Source organism: Macrobrachium nipponense, chromosome 20, assembly GCF_015104395.2.
Source record: "Macrobrachium nipponense isolate FS-2020 chromosome 20, ASM1510439v2, whole genome shotgun sequence".
NCBI lineage: Eukaryota > Metazoa > Arthropoda > Malacostraca > Decapoda > Palaemonidae > Macrobrachium > Macrobrachium nipponense.
This window is the reverse complement of record NC_061089.1, coordinates 44,575,640-44,603,454: the sequence shown is the minus strand read 5'-3', so window position 1 is coordinate 44,603,454 and position 27,815 is coordinate 44,575,640. Positions and strand designations below refer to the sequence as shown.

The 27,815-nt window shown below is 42.4% G+C and overlaps 1 protein-coding gene across 7 annotated transcripts in view; it reads right to left on the bottom strand.

Annotated features, from left to right (window-relative positions):
• Positions 1 to 27,815, bottom strand: part of LOC135225301 (protein vav-like) — a 208,022-nt gene that overhangs the window by 110,908 nt on the left and 69,299 nt on the right. Inside the window, exon 6 of one of the 7 annotated variants that reach the window (XM_064264647.1) lies at positions 24,520 to 24,573. The exons of the other annotated variants lie outside the window; for them this stretch is intronic. Within the exon in view, the coding sequence (XP_064120717.1) occupies positions 24,520 to 24,573 (54 nt within the window). The remainder of the gene's footprint in view (positions 1 to 24,519; positions 24,574 to 27,815) is intronic. 7 annotated transcript variants of the gene reach the window in all.

The following is a 27,815-nucleotide window of genomic DNA, read 5'->3' as shown; positions in this document are numbered from 1 at the left end:
AAACTAAACAAAGTTTGCATGAAGTGTCTAATACCTTCCACAACAAAAAGTGCATTTATGGGACCCAACATAATTCTTAACTAAATAGATAAACCCAACACACACACACACACACACACACACACACACACACACACACACACACACACACACACACACACACACACACACACACACACACACACACACACATATATATATATATATATATATATATACAGTGGGGCCTCGCTTAGTCACGGATCAGCAATCACGGATTCAGTTAATCACGGGTTTTCCTTGGACCACTTCTCAGTCTATACCTATCACTGGTATGAATCCCTGGTAGGCTAAGCCTCGTCCGGTTCCGATAACCAACAAATGCATGAACAGATTCACATTATGATATTAAATATTAACTGACAATAAAGGTAATAAAACCATTCTCACCTTATATATTATTGGCATATCTTCATAATATGTAGCCTATTCATGGAATAATCCCACATCATTGACATCAACTTGTAGTTGAGCGGCCAGCAGAAATGTAAACATTGACTCTGAGTTACACTTAACAGCACCTTTGTCATTCTTAACCTTTTAGAAATGTTAATAGTATTATTGTAATTACAGTAGTAATAACATTTAGGAAAACATTAATTTTCAATTCGAACTTCTTTATTGTTTTGGTATAATGTAATCAAACACGGCAGTCATACAAACGATAATTGTCATAGATTATCGTATTGTTGTTTGCGATCGGCGACGAAGCTTAAACGTAATAAAACCATTTTACCTTATGTATTATTGTCATAATTATATTCATAATAAAACGCATATCTTATATATTATTGGCATATCTTCATAATAAAAAGCTTCTTCAAGGAATAATTCCTTGGGGAATGCATTTTTCAAAAGACAAAAATACATTTATATGTTTACAGCATGCAACGATTACTTTAGTTTGATGTGATTACATTAATATTACAGTATGGTACTCTAAGCAGTACAGTAACTATTTTTTTTTTAATCATAAATGTATATTCATTCACGAAAAAAATACGTATGACCACCGTGACGTCACCAAACCTAGTCTCGTTCGTACACAATGATAGTGGTTACACCGTTCTACAAACTACCGATGTATTTTTACTTAAGTATCCTCTAAATTACTGTCATAAATCACTTACTTTTTTGTGGAGACCCAAAATACCTACGTATATCCCGGAAAATTAACAAAATCACGAATTTTATCATAGAGCAAGATTCACTAATTACTGTGTTTTCTTCTTCTTTTCATAACTAAATGATTTTTAGGATACACTCATTTACAAATGTTCAAATACTAGGAATGTAAATAGCAAATTTCTCTATCTCTCTTCTTCTACTCTCTCTCTCTCTCTCTACTCTCTCTCTCTCTCTCTCTCTATCTCTATCTCTCTCTCTCTCTTTCTATCACTTGCAGAAAAAAAACGATAATACTGATCTCTTATTTACTATCCTAATAAAAGAACAAAAGGTCTTTTATTCTTTCTGTGATTTACGAAACTGCTTCAATACAACTTTTATAGTTGACTCAATGATTATCACATTATAACATATCTTATCAATATTCATGTTTCATTTCTTATCACCATAAAAATATTTCAAATACAAATTTCATTATGTATTTCTCGAGCTAAACTAGTAACAGTACGCTCGTCGTAAGCTGGTCTCTCAAGCTATTCAACAGTTACTCATCATCCAAGCCTCTCTCTCTCTCTCTCTCTCTCCTCTCTCTCTCTCTCTCTCTCTCTCTCTCTCTATATCACTTGCAGAAAAAACTATAATACTGATCTATTATTATCGTAAGAAAAGAACAAAAAGGTCTTTTATTCTTTCTGTGATTTACGAAACTGCTTCAATACAACTTTTATAGTTGACTCAATGATTATCACATTATGACAGTATACAAGAGAATATCTTATCACTATCCATGTTTCATTTCTTATCACCATAAAAATATTTCAAATACAGATTTCATTATGCATTTCTCGAGCTAAGCTAGTATCAGTACGCTCGTCCTAAGCTGGTCTCTCAAGCTATTCAACAGTTACTCTCATCCCAAAGCTGACCTCTCTCTCTCTCTCTCGCAATCTCCTCTCTCTCTCTCAATAAAATATGAATTACTGAATCATAATACCATAAACTATTATGTACAAAGTTAATGATAATAATAATTCCATTAATAAATTAATTTCTTTTGGCAACTAAATTGTTTTCCAAAATAATTCTTTCGGTAATAAACGTCCATCAGCTGATTCTAAACGTAAACAAAAGACAAAACTAGATTTTTATTGCTGTATTTTGCTGTTTATACATTAATATTATAGTTGGGTGCTGTAATCTTTACAGTAAATCATGTTTTTTTTATCATAAATATGTTCATTCACAAAATAGATATACTATGTACTTTTAGTTTGGTGCAGCAGCCAAATCATGAAAGTGGAAAGGAATTGTTAGGTAATATACTTTTGTTTGCTGATCTGATGAAGGGGAAATTGAAGATAGGAAAGAATAACTTTGAAACTGTCTTGAATTTAGTTTAAGTTCATAGTTGAAGACATATTTGGTGCTTGAACTAAAGTAGGCTGTTATAAACATTGAAATAGTGGTCTTGGGTGGGTTGAATTATTAAAGTAGGCAGTTAAAAGCAATTTTTTTAGGGGGGTATCAGGATAACACGGGTATTTACTTATCACGGGGGGTTCTGGGCCCTATCCCCCGTGATTATCGAGGCCCTACTGTATTGGTAAAAATTTTGTTACAACAAAATTCCATCTAATAAAAGGAGCCCATAAAAATGCCAAAATATAGAGAGAAATTACTTTATTTCAGAGACTGCTCTCTCTTCAGGTAGATGAATGAGAAGTTACAGAAAAGGTGGAATTTATACCAAGAGATCCATCCACAGTTAAGCCAATTAACATCGCTCCCACTGATAATCCTTCTTTAATCGTCTTAAGGTTGGTTGAAAGAAAACTTTATCATTGACATCTGAATCCCATGCACCCTTTAAGGGGGGCTGACTGGCTAATGCCATTTTTTAAGGACAGGACTTTTGACATTCATACCACTTAATAAGGTGACTTGGGACATCTCCAAACCGCACACGAGTTTCACCTCTGATCTTTGGTTTTGTGACGCCAGGGTGATTTATCCCAAAAATTACCATTTTTCAAATTCTATCTTCTCCCTTGATATTTAATATTAAGACCTGGGATTACTACCATAAATAGACCTGATGTAGACCTCAAATCAAATGAAGTTTTTTTTCATGAATTTTTTCATTATGGTAAAAAAATAAACCCTATAAATCAGGAAAAAATATTTAAGAAAAAAAAAATGAAACAAAAACAGGAAAAAATGGCTTCACTTGATTGTTCTATATTGTCTTTCTAATTTATATACCAAATTTCAATGCTATAGCTTTAAAACTATGGGAGAAGATAGAATTTGAAGGTCAATAAGTTTAGTTTTGAGATATGGGAGTTCAAAGTTTGCCTTTGTATTTTTACAAAGACATTGCTAATAAATAATGATTATTATGAATTTATATTTCTTTTTTGAGTATTAATAAACCAAATCTATATTACTTATAATATTTTAATCATAAATGAAGATCCTTTTGCTCATACTTCCTACACAACTCTCTCTCTCCTTCACTAACTCGGCATATTACAGCTAATTTTCTTCTTTGTATGTTAGTGAGATGTTTTCCTTGTCTTTTCCTCTTTGGCATGATGAAATTCTTGCTGAAACAAAGATAAACAGACGTAAAAGCAAAAGAATGTCAGAGGTGAAACTCAAATGTATACTCTCTTTTTACAAAGACAAAACTATGTTATTTATCACAAATGAAGATCCCTTTGCTCAAAGACCGTAGCCTGGGGCATTGCGCGACGTGTGCATCGGGCAAGACAGAGCATTCCTTACTACGCACCCCTCATCAAGCCCCGCCCTCTCTCTCTTCACTAACTACGCTAATATCGCGGATATTATGATATCCCGAAGTCATATTAAGAGCAAATTTTCTTCTTCAGTATGTTAGCAAGATGTTTTCCTTGTCTTTTCCTCTTTGGCGTGATGAAATTCTTGCAGAAACAAAAGATAAACAGCCATAAAAGCAAGCAAATGTCAAAGGTGAAACTCGGAAGTGTACCCTCTTCCATGTTTCTGCTTGCACTGAAGGGTGGTAGCTGAGACCTTCCCTCCTGCAACTCATGGAGTCTCTACAGATGTCATTGCTCACAATTTCTTTGACAATAATCAAATTTTACGATAACAGAAGAAATATTGTATTTTCTTGTATGGATCAATGTTTTTGGCTTACTGAGTTACGTTTACTAATTACCCTGTAACTACGAAGTAAGAAGAATTGACGAAATATTTCGTATACGTATCCTCCATTGCCATACGAAGCTCCATAAATTTTTTCATGACTGCGTTGTTTTTTGTCCTCTACACCCATATATAGGGGTACCAGCCAGCCCCCTTAAGACGTTTATTACCTATCTCTGTTTAATTAACCCTTTAACGCCGATTGGACGTATTAACCATCGATATAAATTGTCTGTTGGGTGCCGATTGGACGTATGGTACGTTGATATAAAAAGTTTTTTTTTTTTAAATTCGCAGAAAAATAGTTATAGGCCTACTAGGCAAAAACTTTTGAATCACGCACCTTGGGGGATGCTGGGAGCTTATGGATCAAGGCGTTGTTTTGTTTACAATCGTTACCCAGGCACACAAGCGCGAATTTCTTTCTTCTCGCACTAAAAAGTATCAGCGATACATCTCAAAAATTATTTCGTCACTGACATAATTTTTGCACCATTTTATATTAGCCGTTACATGGCGTATTATATATGAAAATGTACACAATTTCATGTAGAATACAACAATAAACAACTCATGGTTGTAACTTTTATCAGTTTTGAAATATTTTCATATAAATAACAATAAGTGCAAAAATTTCAACCTTCGGTCAACTTTGACTCTACCGAAATGGTCGAAAAATGCAATTGTAAGCTAAAACGCTTATATTCTAGTAATATTCAATCCTTTATCTGTATTTTGCAACAAATTGGAAGTCTCTAGCACAATATTTTGATTTATGGTGAATTTATGAAAAACTGTTTCCTTACGTCCACGCAGTAACTCTTCCGAAAAAATCATAAATTTTTTTGTCCGATTGTCGTTGTTTGCAACATTTTAAATTAGCCGTTACATAGTTTTATATATGGAAATGTGCACAATTTCATGTAGAATACAACAAAAAAAACAACCCATGGTTGTAGCTTTTATCAATTTTGAAATATTTTCATATAAATAACGATAAGTGCCAAAATATCAACCTTCGGTCAACTTTGACTCGACCGAGATGGTAAAAAAACGCAATTGTAAGCTAAAACTATTACATTCTAGTAATATTCAATCATTTACCTTTATTTTGCAACAAATTGGAAGTCTCTAACACAATATTTTGATTTATAGTGAATTTATGAAATAAACTTTTTCCTTATGTCCGTGCGGTAACTCTTCCGAGAAAATCATAAATTTTTTCATCCGATTGTCGTAATGTTTGCACCATTTTAAATTAGCCGTTACATAAAGTTTTATATATGAAAATGTGTGCAATTTCATGTAGAATACAACAAAAAATGAAACCCATCGTTGTAGCTTTTATCAGTTTTGAAATATTTTCATATAAATAACGATAAATAGAAAAAATTCGTCTTTCAGTTAACTTTAACTCGGCCGAAAATGGTCGAAAACTGCAATTGTAAGGTACAACACTTAGTCTAGTAATATTCAATCAATTAGCTTCATTTTGCAACAAACGGGAAGTCTCTAGCACAATATTTCGATTTATGGTGAATTTTTGAAAACAGCTGTTTTTTACGTCAGCGCGTTACGAATTCATGCATCATTTTGGGATAATATTTTCTCTGTTGCGTTGATTGTTTTACAATGTGTTATATACCAAAATGATCACAATTTAGTGTACAATACAACGAAAAAAAAATTAACTCCTTAGCTTTAACAGTTTTGCTCACAGCGCGATTTGTATACAATTATATATTAATTTTTTTTTTTGCTGTCATATATCCCAATATTTATATATGATAATGATATTTTTTTTTCATTTCTGATGGTTGCATACTAAACTTCCGGCAATGACAAAAAAAATAGCCACAAATGAACTCTTAATCTTGCAAACTAAGCGTGCTGTGATTTTGTGTAAAAAAAAAAAAAAAAAAAAAAAAAAAAAAACAAAAAAAAAAAAAAATTGTTCCGCTTCGGCGCTCACTCGCGAACACTGCCTGCATATGGGAGACAATTTTTAAAATACCGCTTCGGCGTTTAAGGGTTAAGGCCAATTTTATCATCTGACTCTAGTACCGACAGTTGCTGCTATATGTGACAAATTCCAGTTTATTCTATGGCTATGCTCATTTACATGGTTATAAATAGCAGAGTTCTGTTGTCCATACCTAACTGACCATTCATGTTGTATTAACCTCTGGGGAAGTGATTTACCTGTAAAACTAATGTAAGACTGGTCACAGTCCAGGATGCCTGTGTCCTTGGGGGATGTCTTTTGTTGGATGGTAATCAGGGTAAGTAAATACAAAAGGGTTAGATTTTCCGAGAGTCTGGGTCACTGTCTTAATCCTGTCCAGGTGTGGAATTTTCATTTTATTGTTAAGTGTCTCTCTGGTCTTGTCTTGAGGGGGTCGGTAGAAAATTACATTTGGTTTATGAATTGCTTCCTCAATTATATGGTCAGGATACCTTAAAAGACAAAAATTGCTTACGAATTAGTTCAAATTCTTTTTTCAGGAAATCTGGGGAACAAATTTGTAAGGCTCTTAAGAATAGGTTGCTGGGTATGCCTATCTTGATAGGAATGTCGTGATAGCTAAAGTAGTGAGTGTATGAAAGTGAGACCATTGGTTTTCTGTATATGGTAAATTTGCATTCTGTCGTGTCTCTAATTATTAAAACATCAAGAAAATGAATTTTGTTATCTGTTTCCTTTCAACTTTAAATTTGATGCTGGGTACTAATGCATTTAATTTTGAAAGGAATTCATTGAAATTGCCCCATCTACTATCCCAAAATGTTGAAATATCATCAACGTATCTCACCCACAGCATGTTTTTGAGTTTTATTACATTTATTACTGTAGTTTCAAAGTATTCCATGTATAAATTGGCTAAAACAGGACTTAAAGGACTACCCATACTACTCCTGAATTTTTGCTTATAGATTCCCCGAATGAAAATACGTTATTAGATAGACACAATTCAACTAACTATTATTTTATCAAGCGCCAATGGGAAATGATTTGAATAGGGGGCTAATTTTTCTCTCAAAAATAGATGAATGTCCTGTACTGGCACTTTGGTGAATATGGAAGCTACGTCAAGGGTTAAAAGTTTTATGTTGTGAAGTGGTATGTGTGCTTCTCTGAATTTGTGACAATAATCTTCCAAATGTTTAATGTGACTGAGAGAAAAAGTGCCTAAAATAGGGGAAAGGAAGCCGGCTAAAAATTTAGAAATTTTGTAATTGAAAGCCCCGGCACATGAAATGATGGGAAGGCCATAAAAGTAGGGTAGTTTTGGACTAATGACTTCAAATTTCTCTAATAGTCCAACGCTCTTTTTATCTTGGCCAATTAATCTTACTTTCCAAAAGCTTTGTAATGACGTTTTGTAGGGGCTTTTTTGTCAGTTTGTCGTGTTTGTGTCGCTAAGGAGTTAGTTGATTTTGTCAAGGTAGAAGTCTTTGTCCATGATTATGATTTTGTCGTCTTTGTCAAATCTACTTTTTCTCCCATTCGCATTAAACATTCGTAAGATTTTTGTCACACATTCAGAGAAGCACAACATGAAACTTTTAAGCCTTGACATAGATTCCCTATTCACAAAAGTACCAGTACAGGACGTTCTTCAGTTTTTGAGAGAAAAATTAGCCCCCTATTCAAATCATTTCCCATTGGCACTTGATAAAATAATAAAGTTAGTTGAATTATGTGTATCTAATAATGTATTTTCATTCGGAGAATCATTCTATAAGCAAAAATTCAGGAGTAATGTGGGTAGTCCTTTAAGTCCTGTTTTAGCCAATCTGTACATGGACTACTTTAAAACTATAGTAAAGTTCAATAAAACCCAAAAACATGATGTGGATGAAATATGTAGATGATATTCTAATATTTTGGGATAATAGATGGGACAATTTCAATGAATTCCTTTCAAAATTAAATGCATTAGTACCCAGCATCAAATTTAAAGTTGAATGGGAAACAGACAACAAAATTCCTTTTCTTGAAGTTTTAATAATTAGAGACATGACAGAATGCAAATTTACCGTACAGAAAACCAACGTTCTCACTTTCATACAATCACTACTTTAGCTATCACGACATTCCTATCAAGATAGGCATAGCCAGCAACCTATTCTTAAGAGCCTTATGAATTTGTTTCCTGGATTACCTAGAAAAAGAAATGGAACTAATTAAAAAGCAACTTTTGTTTTTAAGGTACCCTGACCATATAATTGAAAAAGCAATTCATGAAGCAAACATAATTTTCTACCAACCCCCTCAAGACAAGACCAGAGATACACCTAACAATAAAATAAAAATTCCACACCTGGACAGGATTAAGACAGTGACCCAGACTCTCGGAAATCTAACCCTTTTGCATTTACTTACCCTAATACTAGCCAAATCCCTGATTACCGTCCAACAAGCCATCCCCCTAGGACACAGGCGTTTACAAAATTCCATGCCTGGACTGTGACCAATCTTACATCGGTTTTACAGGAAAATCACTTCCCCAGAGATTAATACAACATATACAGTCAGTTAGGTATGGACAACAGAATTCAGCTATTTACAACCATATAAATGAACATAACCATAGAATAAACTGGAATTTGTCACATATAATCTATAGCAGCAACTGTCAGCACAAGTTAGATGACAGAATCGGCCTTGATTAAGCAGACAGGTAATGAACATCTCAAAGGGCACATGGAATTCAGATGTCATTGATAAAGTTTTCCTTCAACCAACACTCAAGAGGATTAAAGATGGATTATCAGTGGGAGTGATGTAAACTGGTTTAACTGTGGATGGATCTCTTGGTATAAATACCACCTTTTCTAAAGCTATTCTCATTCATCTACCTGAAGAGAGACAGCAGTTGCTGAAATATAGTATTTTCTCTCTATATTTTGGTGTTTTTATGGGCTCCTTTCATTATTATTATTATTATTATTATTATTTTTTTTTTTTTTTTTTTTTTTTTTTTGCTCTATCACAGTCCTCCAATTCGACTGGGTGGTATTTATAGTGTGGGTTCCGGGTTGCATCTTGCCTCCTTAGGAGTCCATCACTTTTCTTACTATGTGTCCCCGTTTCTAGGATCACACTCTTCTGCATGAGTCCTGGAGCTACTTCAGCCTCTAGTTTTTCTAGATTCCTTTTCAGGGATCTAGGGATCGTGCCTAGTGCTCCTATGATTATGGGTACGATTTCCACTGGCATATCCCATATCCTTCTTATTTCTATTTTCAGATCTTGATACTTATCCATTTTTTCCCTCTCTTTCTCTTCAACTCTGGTGTCCCATGGTATTGCGACATCAATGAGTGATACTTTCTTCTTGATTTTGTCAATCAACGTCACGTCTGGTCTGTTTGCACGTATCACCCTATCCGTTCTGATACCATAGTCCCAGAGGATCTTTGCCTGATCGTTTTCTATCACTCCCTCAGGTTGGTGCTCATACCACTTATTACTGCAAGGTAGCTGATGTTTCTTGCACAGGCTCCAGTGGAGGGCTTTTGCCACAGAATCATGCCTCTTTTTGTACTGGTTCTGTGCAAGTGCCGGGCATTCACTTGCTATGTGGTTTATGGTTTCATTTTTCGTATTGCACTTCCTATATATGGGAGAGATGTTATTTCCGTCTATCATTTCTTTGAACCATATCTGGTTCTTCCTTATTATTTTATTATTATTTTATTAATTATTTTTCTTATTATTATTCTTATTAATTATTTATTTATATATATATATAGATATATATGATATTGTTATGATACAATAAAGTTTTGTACATAATTACCCGGCAGATATATACTTAGCTATAGTCTCCTACATCCCCGACAAATCTCAAATTTCACTGCACACGCTACAGGTAGGTCAGGTGATCTACCCTCCCGCCGCTGGGTGGCGGGACTAGGAACCATTCCTGTTTTCTAATCCGATTTTCTCTTCCACCTGTCTCCTGAGGGGAGGCTGGGCGGGCCATTAATCGTATATATCTGCCGGGTAAGTATGTACAAAACTTTATTGTATCATAACAATATAATTTTTGTACATGCAACTTCCCCCGGCAGATATATACTTAACTGATTGGCACCCTTGGTGGAGGGTAAGAGACAGCTAAATAAACATATAAAAAACAGGAAAACAACACATGTTGTAGGTTATAAAAATGACAATTTGTCCAAAATTGCATTTTTCCTAACTATACAAACCTGAGGTCCTTTTACAATAGGAAGGTACTAGCGGCAGCTGGATAGGTTCGTAAGCTTTCGAACAAGGGGTTCGGTAGTTAACTGCTTGTCCGACAGGCGCGCGCGCGCGACTGGTAGGTAAACAAATCACTTTTGCTTTTGGCCCAAGCAAAAACTGCAGAGTGAGGGGTGGCATGAGGTGGGGCTATGTGTAAAAGGACCTCAGGTTTGTATAGTTAGGAAAAATGCAATTTTGGACAAATGTCATTTGTTCCGACACGGCATACAAACCTTCGGTCCTTTTACAATAGGAAGACTCACTTCTTGGTGGGGTGAATCTGAGTCTTTTGTGAACAGACTGGTGTTCGCCCAACCTTGGAAGCCTCCCTGGGGGTCGTAAGAGCGAAGGGAGGGTATCCAAGCCTCTGTCCGATTGATCGGGGTGTGCACCGCAGGATCAATGGTCAGACCTCTGGACCGAGTACTAAGAGAGGGGCATGCGCATCTCTTCGTACCAGCAATGCAAGAACTTGTTCCTGTACAGGAGCAAATATAAAGTCATGGGTTTGACTCTTGTAGGCATCCACTTCCCCCCTTGTAGAAGGAAGTGTGGATATTCTGCTCCTATCCCTAGTGAAAGGGATAGGATGGGGCTCTGTCATATAGCTCACCGGCATCTCGTCCTTATCCAGCAAGGTAATGACCGTATCCTCTACCACAGGTAGAGGGGTAGAAAAAGATAGAAAGAGAAGCCAGTCACTTTCTCATTCACTATCTATTCATACAGTCACACCAGGACTCGATGCTGTTCAGCCTGCTAGGGTCTGGGTTAGCTACACAACGTGTTGAGCAGCCACCACGGGTCCTAAGGAAAACGATCCAAGGACCTGTGGGCAATATCCAAAAGGTAGAAGGAGGTGCCAGTGGTCTGGTTGTACCAGACCCCTGCCTTCAGCCTGCGCCACGGAGAAGTTCTTGTGTAACTCGAGGGAGTGTACTTCTAGGTCATCTTGGTGCTGACGAAGAGTCTTCAACACTCCGCCTGGGATGTCGAGTTTCTTCAGAAAGCGCGTCGTGCTTTCACAGGACAAAGCAGCATCTCCTTCGCATCGAAGGCGGTGAAGTCCATTAGGGAGGGGACTGTGAAGGACTCTAACCGATCGTCAGGGAACCGAAGGTTTTCAGAGTCTTCGCTACGAATTCGTACGAAATCGAGCGTCACGAATCCCCATCCCCTGGATGCTTGACTTCGCAGGCAAAGTCATGCAATTACCTCAGAGGAAAAGAAGGGAATTGTCGTATGACCTATCCCTCTTCTCGACTTCGGTGATGTCCTGTACCCATACTGGTCTATCCGTCTGCAGCGAAGTTGTTGTTCTCGGTAGTGGATAGGACACCGACACTCAATGTTGGGTGTCGATGTATGGGTACTGTGACAAGCCGTTAGGACGAAGAAAAGATTGTTATGGAACAACCGAACTAAGTCCACAGCGAAGTTCGTAACAGACTTGGCGCTCTGACAGCTGCCTACTGACTGCGTTCGGTAGGAGGCAAGTTGTCCAAGCACCCGAGCAAGTCACGTGACCTTCGCGTTAAAAGGGTTATGCCAAGAGACTAAACAAATAATTTGTTCGTCACCGATGCCAGAAGGCAAGGGTGATGACTCTCTTAAGGCATGTGCCCAACAGGCGAAAGTCAATTGCCTTCTAGAGACCGAGGTCCTTGATGGCAAGATATCTCATAGTATAGTTGATTCTCGGGTAAGGAGAAACAACACTATGTGACGTTGAAGACGAAGGTGTACAGAAATGCAACCTACGTCTTCACAGCTGAACCGAGAGAAGGATCTCAAGATTCTGAACCTGTGCTACAAAGACTGAGAACGCTAACCGCTATTGATTGCTGTCCGGTGAGGATCGTAGTTGCAATAAAAGCGGAGCGCTTCCAGTAATGAAGACAGGGAACTACTGCCTGAAGAACTGCTTCTCATGGGCTGAACATTTGGAAGTAGAGCTGTCAGGTCGGAGAGTAGGCGATGTCTTCTGATATCTGTTAATCGGGGCCGAGCAATGAAATTGCACACCTACGAATACGAGATATTTTGAAGACAAACTCAGATGTCTGCAAAAATCATTCGCATTATCGCAGTGCGATGCAGCGGTTGACTAGTACAGACTTCTGTTACCGTGCGGTAACAGAAAGATGAAAGAGTCCAAGAGATATCTCTGTTGAAAATTCTCGCAATGTCGAAGGCGATGAAAATCGAGCGTCACAGCAGTAGATGGTCCTTCATTATTGCGAGAATCCCCTTTAATCAGAGACCTAAGTCCATGATTGTTGGGCAGAGATACGGTTCGGTAGTCAATCCAACCAGGGGAGAGAGAGACGTAACCGACCGTGCATCTCCGAGACCTAGCTGATACTGAGCCGCTATCAGGCAGTTCAATACGCAGTAGCTCTCGGTGACTCGTCATCCTGAGTTGCCAGGTAATCCATTATTCCACGAAGGAATGCGTTCGGCTAGAACCATCGAGCATAAAGAATACGCTCGAGCAATTATATTTAACCGAAACGGATTTCGGTAAATACAAAAGCTGATTTGGTGTTGTCATGACAATACCAAGTATCTAAAATCGAAACTGATAACTGCTGGGAGGTTGCAGGCAACCCCGAGTTGCAGTTCAATTAAGATACAATTCGTCTCGGTCACAAACCGTAGAGTTAACTACGGTATGCGCCTAGGTATACCCCACGGACAATTCAACTGTTAAAGAATCATGTCGCGAGGGTAATATACGTAGTATATTTGTAGGTTCTGTACCACGACCTCCATCCTAATTCTTTTCCCCTCGAGGAATGAGAATAAGGATTGGAGATCGACCGCCTTCGTTCTCTAGTAGTCAAGAGAGTGAAGGAGAAGTCTTTCCCAAAGGAAAGCTTCAATGGTGAACAGAATACCGAAGACGATAGTTCAAGCCAAACTGGAAGTTCCCGTCCGTTCTTCTCTATTCCAGGTTAAGCGCCTACTGTGAGATACTCTTCTTTTAGCAGCAGTCTTCTTCAAATGCTAGAAATTACAGGAATTCGAGCATAAGCGAGGTTCCCGATTATCGTGTAACAATTATCGGGGATTCTCGCTCACTTTGGACCGTGGTCCTCGCCTGAGTGTTTGGAGATCGTAAAAAAACTCGAACACTCTGAGTGCGCTAGAAATTCCGTAGAATTCTAAGCCCTCTGCGAAACCCCCCCCCCACCGAATTCGTCAGATGATATCGGCTGGTGGTCCTCTCGATTCCCGTAGAAATCGAGATCTAGCAGTTGGAGAAGAAAAGGAGCAGCCATCGCCTTACGGCGATGGCCTCTCAGAGCCTGGGAAAACGTATCGTCAGGAGAAAACGTTTTCCCGAGGAGGGTTACGAACTCATACTGTAGGTAAGTGTCTGCCGCCACTGTGAACGTCGTCTGGGTGGGGTTGATCGACACCTGACAGTAGAGAGCCGATACCGCTCCGACTCATTCCAGTCCTCGTCGAGGTCGAAACCTCAGGAGGACCGAAGGGGTATTTAAATACGGTGTCCGAAGACACGTATAAACGCCTCCTGTCGCAGTAGAGGAGGTGAAGTAGCTTGTTCGACCGTCCAGACTGAGAGAGCCTTCTTGTCCGGAGACGAGAGACTACCTGGTTCAACACAGTCGGCAAGCTCCGATCGCGGCCGACCCACCGTCGATTTGGGTTCCCTCTCGGGCCCCAAAACGACTCGAGCCGAGACGTGGCTCTGCTGGTGTAGCGGCGATCCTTCCCCGAGGTCATTGTGCTGACGAATCAGCGCCGTAACCTCGGCAAAGTTCCTCTGGATCTCGGAAGTCACAGCATCTTGCAGAGTGGGACGTTAAGCCCTTCGAACAAGAGCATTCCGAGAACCTTCCTCCTAAGAAGGGGGAACAGCGACAGCCCTCTCGGTCTTCCCCATCCACTTGCGCATACGTCCTGGTCGGTCCAAGAACCGTGCCTGGCACGTAGGGCGTCGTGGTGGGATCATGAGGGGCGCACCCCTCACGATCACTCCTCAATACCTCGCTCCTCCCGGTGTAACCCGAGGAGGTTGAAGGTAAGGGCGGGGGAGAGGCAGACCTGACGCTCCCTCGTCGCTCGCTGGCAGAACCAGCAGGCTTGGAGGGCTGCAGGCGATCGTCAACCCGCGGTGACGATCGAGCTGCAGGCCTGGTCGAACCGTCTCGCTGTGGAGAACGGCTGGACTGAGCACAGCGGCCCCGATCTCGAGTGTCAGAAGAGCTGGTGCTGGTTGCCGTTCCCGATCGCTCTCTGTGAGAGCGACGGTCAGGCGACCTGCAGGCTCCACTGTCGCAGTGAGACCGGTGCTTGTCCTCACGGCACGTCACGTCGCTGGTTCCAGCCGTGGCTGGCACCGGCGAACGGGAGGACCTCTTCCCAGCCTCAGCCCGTGGTCGGTCGCTGGGGTGGACCGTTCAAGTCCCCGGTGGTGGGTAGCCAAGCGTTCACCGCGAGAGTGAGAGCTGGTCTGGTGAGAGTCGCATGAGCGGCTGTCACCAGTCTTCCGCCCCGTGCCGTGAACCTGACGCTGAGCGGACTCAGAGGTCTGGTTCCTGGCTGCACGGTCGCTGGTAGGCGACCGTACACTCGGTACCTCCCGCGAACGAGAGGCCGAGACGGACCCTGATGCAGTGGCAGAACCACTGACACCAGGCGAGGAAGTACCGGTGTTAGCCGGTACCCCTCTGGTCCCCGTAGTCTTCTTCCTTGCGGAAGAAGAACCGACGGGCCCCCGCTCCCGAAGGAGCAGGAGGACCAGCGGAAGGAACCCTCCACCCGTCCCACCGAGGTGAGACGGGGCCGGTCCCGAGAAGCTCCCGAGGGAGACTTCTTAGGAGGGAGGAGGCGACCTTCTTCTTCCTCGGCTGTAAAGCCTTAGAAAGTCGAAGGGGAAGAGGCGGCGGCCGACGACGATGAAGAAGATGAAGACGACGACCACGACACCTTCCTCCTCTTCTTCGTCAGCTTCCTCAGGACAGACGTAAGATCTGCTATCCAGGGCGGAGCCGGGGCTGCTGTAGCCGAAGCCACAGGGCCCGGACGCACCTGTACAGACAGACCAAAGTCTGGGGTAGTACCACCACGAACAGGGACGACATCAGCAGGTATGGGCATCCAGGAACAGCAGGCACGGCCAGCACATCATCGGTAGGGACAGCCAGCGCAGCAACGGCAAGAACAGTCAGCGCAGCAACGGCAGGGCCAGCCAGCGCAGCAACTGCATGGACAGTCAGCCCAGAATCGGCAGGTACGGCAGGCAGCACCGGAAACACAGGAAGTGGAGCAGCAGCCAGCAACATCCTGGTACCGGCGGCAGGTCCAGGGGCGAGTTCTAGGGCAGCGGAAGTGTGGTCGCTGCAGCGCGGCAACCACGAGCGGCGGCGGCACGCCCCCCCCCCTCTCGGTACGGCGAACGGCACTTCACTGCGGCTGTAGGCAAGACTGTTACCACGTGAGGCGAGTACACCAGGTGAGGAGGGACGTCGTCACCTGGTTGCGTGGTCACCACTCCATGGGTGACCGCAGTAGGCCCAGACATAGAACCGCAGCCCCTGGACACCAGCACGCTCTGCAATTGGAAGGACGCCCATACCTCACCAAGGTCCACCCTCGTGGCAGTAGCACCTGCGGAAATAATAGTAGTAGCGATTAATGGGGGGGAAATCCCCTCGTGCGGGGGTTTGATCCCTCCCGAACGAGTGGAAGACCCCTAATACAATTGTACATCGGGCACCGAGCGCCCTCCCCGCGCTCGACGGATTCGGGCCCGGAGAGAACGCCGATAACCTCCCCCCCCCCAAGGGGAAGAGTCATCTGTGGGAATGAGCGGGGGGGTCTCGTTCCCCACACCCCCGCACAGTCCCCATGTACCCAACAACAAAAATAAGAGCCCTAGAGCAATCGTGCCATCGGCACGAATACAAGGCATAAGGATCAATTCCCTGACTGAGCGGAACTTGAACCAAATAAAATTGATGCAATCAATAATAAGGAACAAAATGAAAATGCATCTTGCAAAACGATTCACTTCACAATGAATTAAGGGCTCGGATTCGAGCGCATTTGCGCCCTCGGTACGAGCGCAAGGGTGAAAGGTTTCATTCCTTACCTTTATGGATCAAGGTTTCTGGAAACCTTGATCCATAATGAAATGATGCAATCAACAAATATATGAAAATGAAAAAGACTACTGCGCTTGCGATTTCACTTCATACAAATAAAAAGGGGAAGGATCAATTCCCGTGAATAGCGGAACATTGATCCCAGTCAACAATGCAATCTCAATAAAAAAATGAAAATGAAAAAGAACTGCACTTGCGATTTCACTTCATTCAAATTAAAAAGGGGGAAGGATCAATCTCCGGGCAAGCTCGGAAAACTGATCCAAAATGAGTATTGCTACAATAAAAAATAATATATGAAATGAAAAAAGAATACTGTACTTGCGATTCCACTTTCATACTGAATAAGTTTCCGTGCCGAGCGCATTCGTTCGGCAACGGGCATACAGGTCAAAAAATTATCGAAATGAAAATAGATCACTTACTTTACGATTTTCATCTACACATTTCCAAACCCAACATATACGCTCGGAGCAGCGAGCTCCCCGCCCTCGGCACCGAGCATACAAATAAAAAACGGGAGGATTTTTCATTCGTTTTATCCATTCTGGGAAAATGAATTCCCGCAATTACGCCCTTCAGTCCCGGCACTCGGGTAATCGGAGGCGTTGTGAACCAAGATCCTTTAATTCACAATTGAATTCAATGAAATGATTGTACTTACAATTCAGTTTCACTAGATACATAGAAAAAGAAAAACACAATCATGCGAAAGCAAACGACGACGGGCATGAAGCGGGCAGAGAGCGATGATACACGTCCACAACACGCCAGCAGGCCGAAAGCAAAAGTGATTTGTTTACCTACCAGTCGCGCGCGCGCGCGCCTGTCGGACAAGCAGTTAACTACCGAACCCCTTGTTCGAAAGCTTACGACCTATCCAGCTGCCGCTAGTACCTTCCTATTGTAAAAGGAGCCGAAGGTTTGTATGCCGTGTCGGAACAAACCTTGGTTCTTACCTGATTGGGCAGAAGACTTCATGGATACTGTCTATGTGTCTGCTTTGCCTCAAGAGCTTCAGCGAGGTAGTGACCTATGATTGAGAGCTCTTCTGGATCTTGTCAATGGGGGCTTACCCACTTACACGACAGAACCTTTTTAGGATTTTGTCAATGGGGGCTAACCCACTTACATGACAAAACCTATGCCTCTGGCAATATCAAGGAGCACAAAACCAATCCCGACCACCTGACCATTTCTAACCTGTGTTAGAAATAACAACTGAAAGGGGGTACCACCTAACCCTCTTTCAAACAACCATAAAAACACAATACCAACTTAAAATTAAGAATAGCTAAATTAAAAAGGATTAGTCTCAGCTCCCTGTCCCAGCACTGAATCCGCAGATACGTAAGGCCCCAAAGAGAAGCACTTATCGTACGTCACTTTCACGTCCCTCAAATAGTGAGAAGCAAACACTGAATTGCATCTCCAGAACGTAGACGATACTATATCATGCAGAGACATATTCTTCTGAAAGGCCAGAGATGTAGCAATGACCCTCACTTCATGAGCTTTCACTCTAAGGAGCCTAAACTGTTCTTCTTCGCACGCCAGATGTCCTTCCTTTATTACATTTCTCATAAAGAACGCCAGTGTGTTCTTTGAAATAGGTCTTCTGGGATCTCTGACTGAACACCAGAGACTGTCTAGGCTGCCCTTCAGCTGCTTCTTCCTTTCTAGATAGAATTTCAGGATCCTGACAGGGCATAGGGATCTCTCTAACTCTTTTCCCACTAACGACGAGAGCCCTTTTACCTCAAAACTTCTGGGCCAGGGTTTAGAGGGATTCTCATTCTTAGCTAAGAATAAGGGTTTAAAGGAGCAGATCGCTGACCCCCCTTTGAACCCCACTCTGGCATCCAGAGCCTGCAACTCACTAACTCTTTTCGCAGTAGCAAGAGCCATAAGGAACAGCGACTTCCTAGTAAGGTCTCTGAAGGAAGCCTCTTGAGGAGGTTCGAACTTATCTGACATCAGAAACTTCAGGACCACATCCAAGTTCCAACTGGGAGGCCTAGAGGACTTCTTCATCGTGGTCTCGAAAGATCTGATAAGATCATGAAGGTCTTTATTCTCCGAGATATTCAGGTCCCTGTTCCTGAAAACCGAGGCTAGCATGCTCCTATATCCTTTGATTGTAGGAACCGCTAGGCTACACTCTTCCCTTAAAAAGAGAAGGAAGTCAGCAATATCGGTCACAGAGGTATTAGATGAGGATACTTTCTGCGTCCTGCACCATCTTCGAAACACCTCCCACTTCGACTGATAGACTCGCAAGGTTGACGTCCTGCGGGCTCTGGCAATAGCCCTAGAAGCCTTGAGCGAAAAGCCTCTCGCTCTGACAAGTCTTTCAATAGTCTGAAGGCAGTCAGGTTGAGAGCGGGGAGGTTTTTGTGAAACCTGTCAAAGTGGGGTTGTTTGAGCAGATCTCTCCTGAGTGGCAGGGATCTGGGAAAATCTATCATCCATTCCAGTACCTCTGTGAACCATTCCTGAGCAGGCCAAAAGGGTGCGACCAGAGTCAGCTTCGCTCCTTCTGAGGAGATGAACTTCCTTATTACTTCCCCCAAAATCTTGAATGGGGGAAACGCGTACCCGTCTAGTCCTGCCCAGTCCAGAAGGAGAGCGTCTACCGCTATTGCCCTTGGATCCGAGATGGAGGAGCAAAAGTTGTCCAGCCTCTTGTTCCAGTGTGTGGCAAACAGGTCTACATTCGGTCTGCCCCAAAAGTTCCACAGCCTCTAGCAAACGACCAGATGGAGAGTCCATTCTGTGGGGACTTGATCCCTCCTGCTCAGCAGGTCCGCCCTCACGTTCCTCTCTCCTTGTACAAATCTGGTTAGGAGCTTGATTCTTCTTTCCTCCGCCCACAGCAACAGGTCCCTTGCTGTTTCGTACAAGGAGAAGGAATGAGTCCCTCCCTGTTTTTTTATGTATGGTGTTGTCCGAGTTGATCTGGACTACCGATTCTCTGACTTCTGGCTTGAACCTTATAAGGGCCATAAAAACTGCTGCTAGTTCTTTCCTGTTTATGTGCCAGTTCACCTGTTCCCCCTTCCAGGTGCATGACACTTCTTTCGCCCCTAGTGTTGCTCCCCATCCCGAATCTGAAGCGTCTGAGAACAACACTAGGTGCGGGTTCGGCTTTAGCAGCGACATTCCTTTGTTTACTCTGAGCGGGTTGAGCCACCAACCGAGGTCCTTTTTGATCCCTTCCAGGATCGGAAAGGTGTCTGCTACGTCCTGCGACTTCTGGTCCCACATCCGCCTCAGGTAGAACTGAAGGGGCCTCAAGTGAAGTCTTCCTAGTGAAAAGAACTGTTCCAGGGAGGAAAGTGTCCCCAGAAGACTCATCCACTCCCTCGCGGAACTCCGTTCTTTTCCTAAGAAGGCTGTCACTTTTTCCAAGCACCGTTCTATTCTTTCCGGGGATGGAAAAGCTCAAAAATCCCGAGAATCCATCAGAATCCCTGGATACATGATGCTCTGACTGGGAACCATCTGGGACTTCTCCCGGTTTATCAACAGTCCCAGGGACTGGGTCATCTCCAAAGTTACTTGTAAGTCCTCCAGACATCGATCCCTCGACTCAGCATGAATTAGCCAGTCGTCTAGGTATAACGAGAGCCTCACCCCCTCCAGATGCAGCCACTGGGCTACATTCTCTATGAGGCCCGTGAAAACTTGAGGAGCCGTCGACAGGCCGAAGCACAAGGCCCTGAACTGGAAAATCCTTCCTTGGACCATGAATCGCAGATACTTCCTTGATGACGGATGAATGGGTACATGGAAGTACGCATCCTAAAGGTCCAGGGAAACCATCCAGTCTCCTGGACGAAGAGCAGTGAGAACCGAAGAGGTCGCTCTTCTCTACAAAGAAGTTTAAGGCGCTTATGTCCAAAACAGGTCTCCACCCCCCCTGAGGCCTTCGGAACGAGGAACAGGCGATTGTAGAATCCCGAGGAGTGGACATCCTGAACTGGCTCTATGGCCTCCTTCTCTAGCATCTGGTCTACCAACTGAAGAAGGGTTCGCCGCAGAACAGGGTCCTTGTACCTGGCTGATAACTCCCTTGGAGTTGTTGTCAAGGGAGGCCTTTCTCTGAAGGGGATGAGGTATCCCTTCCTCAAAATAGAGAGGGACCAGCTGTCCGCCCCTTTGTGCCCAGACTTCTGCGAACTTGAGGAGTCTGGCACCTACTGTTGTCTGGGGACTTGACTTTCACTTCGACTTCTTGAAGGGTCTGATAGAAGACCTACCCCGCTTCTCGGGTTTGCGGCCTCTGAAAGATCTCTGTGAAGGGCCCCCTCAAAAGGGCTCCTGAGCAGGAAGTTTCTCCTTCCTGGCGGAGGAAGGAGAAACTTCCTCGACTGAGCCAACAGATCCTGAGTCGCCTTCTCTGCCAGGGAGCGAGAAATATCCTTAACTAACTTCCGTGGGAACAGCTGGTTCGAAAGGGGCGCGTAAAGTAGTGAAGCCCTTTGAACAGGAGACACGGATTTAGTGAGGAAGGCGTTGTATACTGGTCTCTTCTTCAAAATCCCTGCTCCAAAGAGAGAGGCCATCTCCCCCGATCCATATCTAACTGCCTTGTCCATGCACGACAGTATGCTGTTTAGCTCCTCTGGTCCTAGAAACTCTGGGTCTAGAGTCTTCCACGCCAAAGCCCCAAGGGACCAATCCAAAAAGTTCAAGTACTTGAAAAAGTCCCTTGAGGAAATGATCCAATTTGTTCATTCCCCACGTAGTCTTCGCAGTAGGTAGGGAATGTCTCCTGGAGGAATCCACCAAAGTGGAGAAATCCGCTTCTGCCGATGAGGGGAGTCCCAACTCCATCCCCTGTTTCATACCAAATACCATGTTTTCCCGAGAGCTTGGAAGGAGAAAAAGAAAAGACCGTCTTGCCTGTCTCCTCTTTGGACCTTAACCATTCCCAAACTCCTTGCAAGGCCTTCTTCATAGAGATGGTGGGACGCATCTTAAGGAAGGAGGATCCTTTTGATGCCTTGGTGCTGGAGAAAAGCGATCGGGGAGAAGGAGGAGCAGCCGGGCTAAGGGAGTCTCCAAACTCCTGCACCAACAGGGCCGCTAAAGTCTTGTAGTCCAACAAACCCGCGGCTCTGGGGGCTTCCTCCTCCGAGACGTCTTCCAAGTTTTCCTCCGCCGTCACTCGAAGACGTTCTTAAGACAAGGCCACTTCCCCTGCAAGTCTGCCAGGGGGAACACGTCCAGAAGTAGCAGAGCACCTGACAGGAGAGGAGCGCCTACATGGAGAAGAACGTCTGGTAGGAGAGGCGCTTCTATCCGTAGAAGAGTGCCTACCAGGAGTAAGGCGCCTGCCTGATGAAGAGTGGCCTGCCAGGAGAATCGCGGCTGCCAGGGGAGAAGCGCCTGTTGGGAGAAGAGCGCCTGGCAGGAGAAGAGCATCTGCTAGGAGAGGAGCCCCTATCAAGAGGAGCGGCTAACAGGAGAAAAGCGCCTAACAGGGGAGAGGCGCCTAGAACTTCTCGGAGAAGGGCTCCTGTCCCAAGAAGCACGTCTCTTGCGCGAAGGGAGGTCTTCTGTACGAGAGAGAAGTCTAGACCTCTTGATCGGAAGCACGATGTCCTTCCTGACAGGAGGATCCTTATCCAGCACGCCCATCAACGTTGAAAGCTGCTCCTGAAGGTCCACAAGAATGCGCTTAATGGACTTCTCCTGATCTCCTTCAGGAGAAGGCGATAAGAGGCCTCAGAGAAGAGGGAAGAGCCGCACGAGAAGCAGGGCTGTCCTGGAATCTCCTGGCTCTCATCGAGTCATACGGCGACTCCTCAGGGAAGCACTCTGGGCTGGAGTCTAAAACTGCTGGGCGCCTTTTAGGATCTCTTCAAAAGGCGAGACTCCTCAGCCGCACTCCATCCGCGCCTTGGAGAAGCCGAATCGGACGACGAAAAAGAAAACACTTCCTAAGGATGCCTTTCCTGTGGTGATCCATGGCAGCCTGGGTCGAGACAACAGGGCCTGCCGAAGGGACGCCTGACCGGTGGAGATTCTCTACAACCTCCTTACAGTTTTCGACATTCCTCCTCCACTGGGCCTGGGAGTTTGGAAGAGGTCTAGACCTGGGAGCATTGCGGAGCCGATCAGACGACCCCTCCACTACACTGGGAACACTGCACACATCACTTCCCACAGCACTCTTACCTTCCATTGCAAGCAACTACAATTCCATCCTGCACAGAGCGGCTTTCATGTCAGCCATCTCAGAAGATGAATCGGCAGGGTCGATGAAGGGAGAAGGGGCTAAAACTGGAGGAGAGGTTGCAACAACTACATTATGGTTAGGTTCTAAAGCATCCTCGACTAGCTCGTTAGTACGAGACCTACTGGAGCTTCTGGACGAAGCTTTCCTAACCCTGTCCTTCTCTAACTTCCTCAAATAAGAACAAAGAGACTTCCATCCTTCCTCATTCAACCCCTCACATTCAGCACAAGGATTATTAATAGAACATTCATTACCCCGACACCTCATGCATACAGTGTGAGGATCTACCGAACCCTTTGGTAGTCTCCCCTTACAGTCATCCATCGCACACACTCTAAATACAGTACCAGCGTCAGACATATTAGAGAATCAGAAAAAGAAAATCCTAAGAAAGTCCACAAAAGCGTATGCCAAGCCAACGATCCAATACGTCACCAAAAGACAGTCCAAGAAAGATCCACGGCAAGCGAAAAAACGGGTGTTGTTGGAACCGGCAACAGAGAAAATCTGATTAGAAAACAGGAATGGTTCCTAGTCCCGCCACCCAGCGGCGGGAGGGTAGATCATCTGACCTACCTGTAGCGTGTGCCGTGAAATTTGAAATTCTGTCGGGGACGTCGGAGACTATAGCTAAGTACATATATATCTGCCAGGGAAGTTGCATGAACAAAAATATATATTTTTTTATATGACTGTCCAGGAAACCATTAAACAACTTGTGAATATAGCGGTCATGTAATGGCTGTTTCACCATGTCCGTAAGCCAACCATTGGGATCTTCTTAATGGCTGTCCCTCCATTGTATGGAGCTCATACCTAGTAACTGAGTGATTCCTGGGTGGCGAACGACTTTCAGCATCTGTGCCTGTTGTTTCTGCAACAACTGTCACTTCCACAACCTGTGCGGGGAGAGATGAGGGAGAGACAGTATCAAGACCTCGAGAAACTGCTTGAAATTTAAATTTATAGAGAGATAGACTGACCAGTCTGTATGTCTGCACGGAGGAGGCTTTGATAAATATTTGTTACAAATTAGATGGCAATAATAGCCTTATGCAAGAGAACAGACATACAGACAGGTTAGTCTGTCATTCTATAAATTTACATTTCAAGCAGTTTTTCGAGGCTCCTGATACTGTCTCCCTCATCTCTCCCCATGCAAGTTGTGGAAGTGGCAGCTGTCACAGAAGCAACAGGCACTGATGCTGAAAGTCATTTGCACCTAGGAATCACCCAGTCACTGGGTATGAACACCATACGATCGAGGGATAGCTATTAAAAAACTTACAGCCATTACATGACCCCTATATATTCACGACAAAGTTGTAAGATGGTATTTAGGAGCAGTCACTTATAAATACGGGAAGTATGATTCACATTGGACACCTCATAACTATTTTCCTAACTGATCTTATTTACTTGTAAGAGGCAAACAACCAATAAATAAGAAAAAAACATTTGCAAAGTTTTTCTGGGGGTAAAATATGGAAGCAAAGCACACTACAGGCCAAATATACCTGCAAGAATTGTAGTTCATCTACAATTTCGCTGTAATAGCTCTCTTCATTCCACTATAAAGGAAAAACATGCAATTATTACTATGCTACATACACAAAAGGGTATTATAGAGAAAAACAATACATAAAGAAACCTTCAACTCATGCTGGTCTGGAAAATTCCAAAATATAAGCATGTACAATATGCTTTACAAAAAATGCCATACACATACCAATATATTACTAATGTACAAACATTACACTGTAACAGTGAAAAGCTGCCTATCAGTGATCACCTAGCAACACTAAACACTTATGACTTCTCCCATGAACAAGTTCCAATATGCTACAAAGTAGGATATTGGGTTCAAAATACAATGTTTGCTCTCTTTTCCTTTTAATTTAATTCTCTGTTCTTCAATATTAATTTAAACTAAAGTATAAAACCAGGAAAAACATGAGTTGCTTAGACTAGATGACCTGAACAATTATCCTTATTTTCTTCAAGCGGTATCTTTTGAAATTACAGTCCTCACTGCCCCATGTACACCTTTCTCCAATGTTTCAAAATGCAGCATCTTTACTACTGAACCCCAAAGAGATATTTCAATTTTGATGAAATTCATGAATAAAAATCATACCTATCAATACAGTATAATAAATTAAAGGCATTTACCAAATTTGAGATGAACTTGGGGATATTGGTAAAAGAACATCATGCATATGTATGATTAAAGGGTATAAAAAAAACTTGCTATAAAAAAATGTAGTTTAGATAAATCAAGATTTCCTTTAAACAGTTTTTCCTGCCAATTATCTAATAATTAAGAAAGTTCACATGCTTCAGTGTTTTCATTTTATTATTTCTCACTCTCACAAACAATCAATCTCTTATTCATTGTACATATCTTACCGTGTCAAACTGAAGACATCCAATGCTAAAGTGTAACCCTTTGTATTACTTTTTCTTCCAGTAATACATACAGTTATAGTAAAAAAGAAAAAACCACAGTAAACTAAACAGAACAAAATCAGAGAGAGAGAGAGAGAGAGGATGGCATGACTGAACAGAAAATATACCCTAAAATGACTTCCATAGAACACGAACAACTAAAAGAAACCTTCTAAATGAAGAATACCAACAGTATAAAAAGAAACCCTGAGAAGTAATCAAAAGTCTAAGAGGAAGATCATATTGGTCAATGGGAGGAAGTAGGTAGAGCATTATATCTATTAGAATATATTTTCAGGAATGAATTCAGTACCAGAAGTGGATTTAAGGGGGGGGGGGGGGGGACCTTGTCACATGGCCCCCATTGTTTTCTTTCAATAAATCATTAGTAGTAGCAAAACATTGCTTGGTTAATGATTATTTCAACAACAAAAAAATACTACTACGTGTGCATATATATAGATAGATATAGTATATATATATATATATATATATATATATATATCGTGTGTGTGTATACGTATAAGTACTAATACAATCATACATGTACGGTATGGGTGTAACACGAGTTTATACAAATATTTTGGGATATGAAAGAAAAATTAATCCTAAGCAGAAAATGGTCTATAAACAAATGCATTTTAAGGCGTCATTTGTTGGTGAGGTGAATTTTTAAAATAAACGTTATCATTAAATGGGATGCTGGAGTAGTCACGGATAGGGGGAGGGAAATGGAGCAGACTTCACTTGTTACTCTAAACAACTTCGCTTTTCCGCCAAGAGCGTGTCTGGGTTACAAGTGCCAGATTCCTTATTCATTTTGTGAACAAGAAACTGGAGACAATGCCTAACCATTCCAGTAATGTGGAACAGTATGCAGATATGAGGTTTATTTATGGGTTTTGCAACAGTGAACGCCACTGTTATAAAAAAAAAAAAAAAAAAAAAAGGAAATTGGCAATTAGGCCGATGTGATTAAAATACTTCCAAATAAAATGTATTCTTTAGATACTTTACAGTTAAAAGGGAATATATGCATGTACTATCATAGAAACCTTCTCCTTCTCCATCAATGGTTTCATTGGACTCCCAATAAAGAAAAGAAAATCAAGATGAATGGAGTCTCCCCTCCATTAAAGATAGGCCTATTCATACACACCGATCAAAGATTCAAAATATATTATCAAAAACCTTTCCTTCTCCATCAAAAGTATTTCTCAAACACCAGTCGAAGGAAAAACACACCTAAGAAAATGCTTTCGTCTCTGTCAGATGAAAAAGATTTTCTCGATACGTAATGCCAATCATTAAAATTAGATTATGGTGAAGTTTGTTCACAGGTGATTTACTAACTGAAGGGACTGTAATGCACTTCATCAACGGTTATTCTAAAATTTCACCTCACCGACAAACAAAGCCTTAAAATGTATATTTATTGAACATTTTCTGCTTAGACTGACTTTTCTTTCATTTTCCGAAATATCTGCATAACCTCGTGTTATACACTGTACGTAAATGATAATCCTAAGTTTCCCACCCTTGAAACATTTCTAGATCTGCCACTGATCAGTGGATTCCTATCTGGCACTTTGTGAAACCAAAATCTGGGGCAAAATCTATGTGGTTTCAGTAAAATTTAAGTTTTATCACTATTTTACCCCACTGAGATCTGACAGATTTATTTCACCTGAGCTCATGAGATACAAATCCCAATAGTACCTGCCAGAATGGACAGGAAGCTTTATGGCAGAGAGGATGACCAAGGAAAGATAAAGTAAACACAAGGAAACTCATCAAATGAACTGTCTTTGATTTAATAATTCTGGGGGATAAGACAAAACACAGCAACTCAACTCAGAAGATGAGAGTATCTGAACAACAAAATTAAAAGGAAATTCTATAATATTTTTACCACACATTTTTTGTGTGCATTACTTTTCGCAATATGTCCTGAAGAGGAAAAATGATATTGTTATGATACAATAAAGTTTCATACATACCTGGCAGATATATACGCAGCTATCGACTCCGTCGTCCCCGACAGAAATTCAAATTTCGCGGCACTCGCTACAGGTAGGTCAGGTGATCTACCGCCCTGCTCTGGGTGGCAGGACTAGGAACCATTCCCGTTTTCTAATCAGATTCTCTCTTCCACCTGTCTCCTGCGGGGAGGCTGGGTGGGTCTTCAATCGTATATATCTGCCAGGTAAGTATGTATGAAACTTTATTGTATCATAACAATATCATTTTCATACATTCAACTTACCTGTCAGATATATACATAGCTGATTGACACCCTTTGGTGGAGGGCAAGAGACAGCTAACTTACTGACTAGACAGGTAACCAACATATGTTGTAGGTATT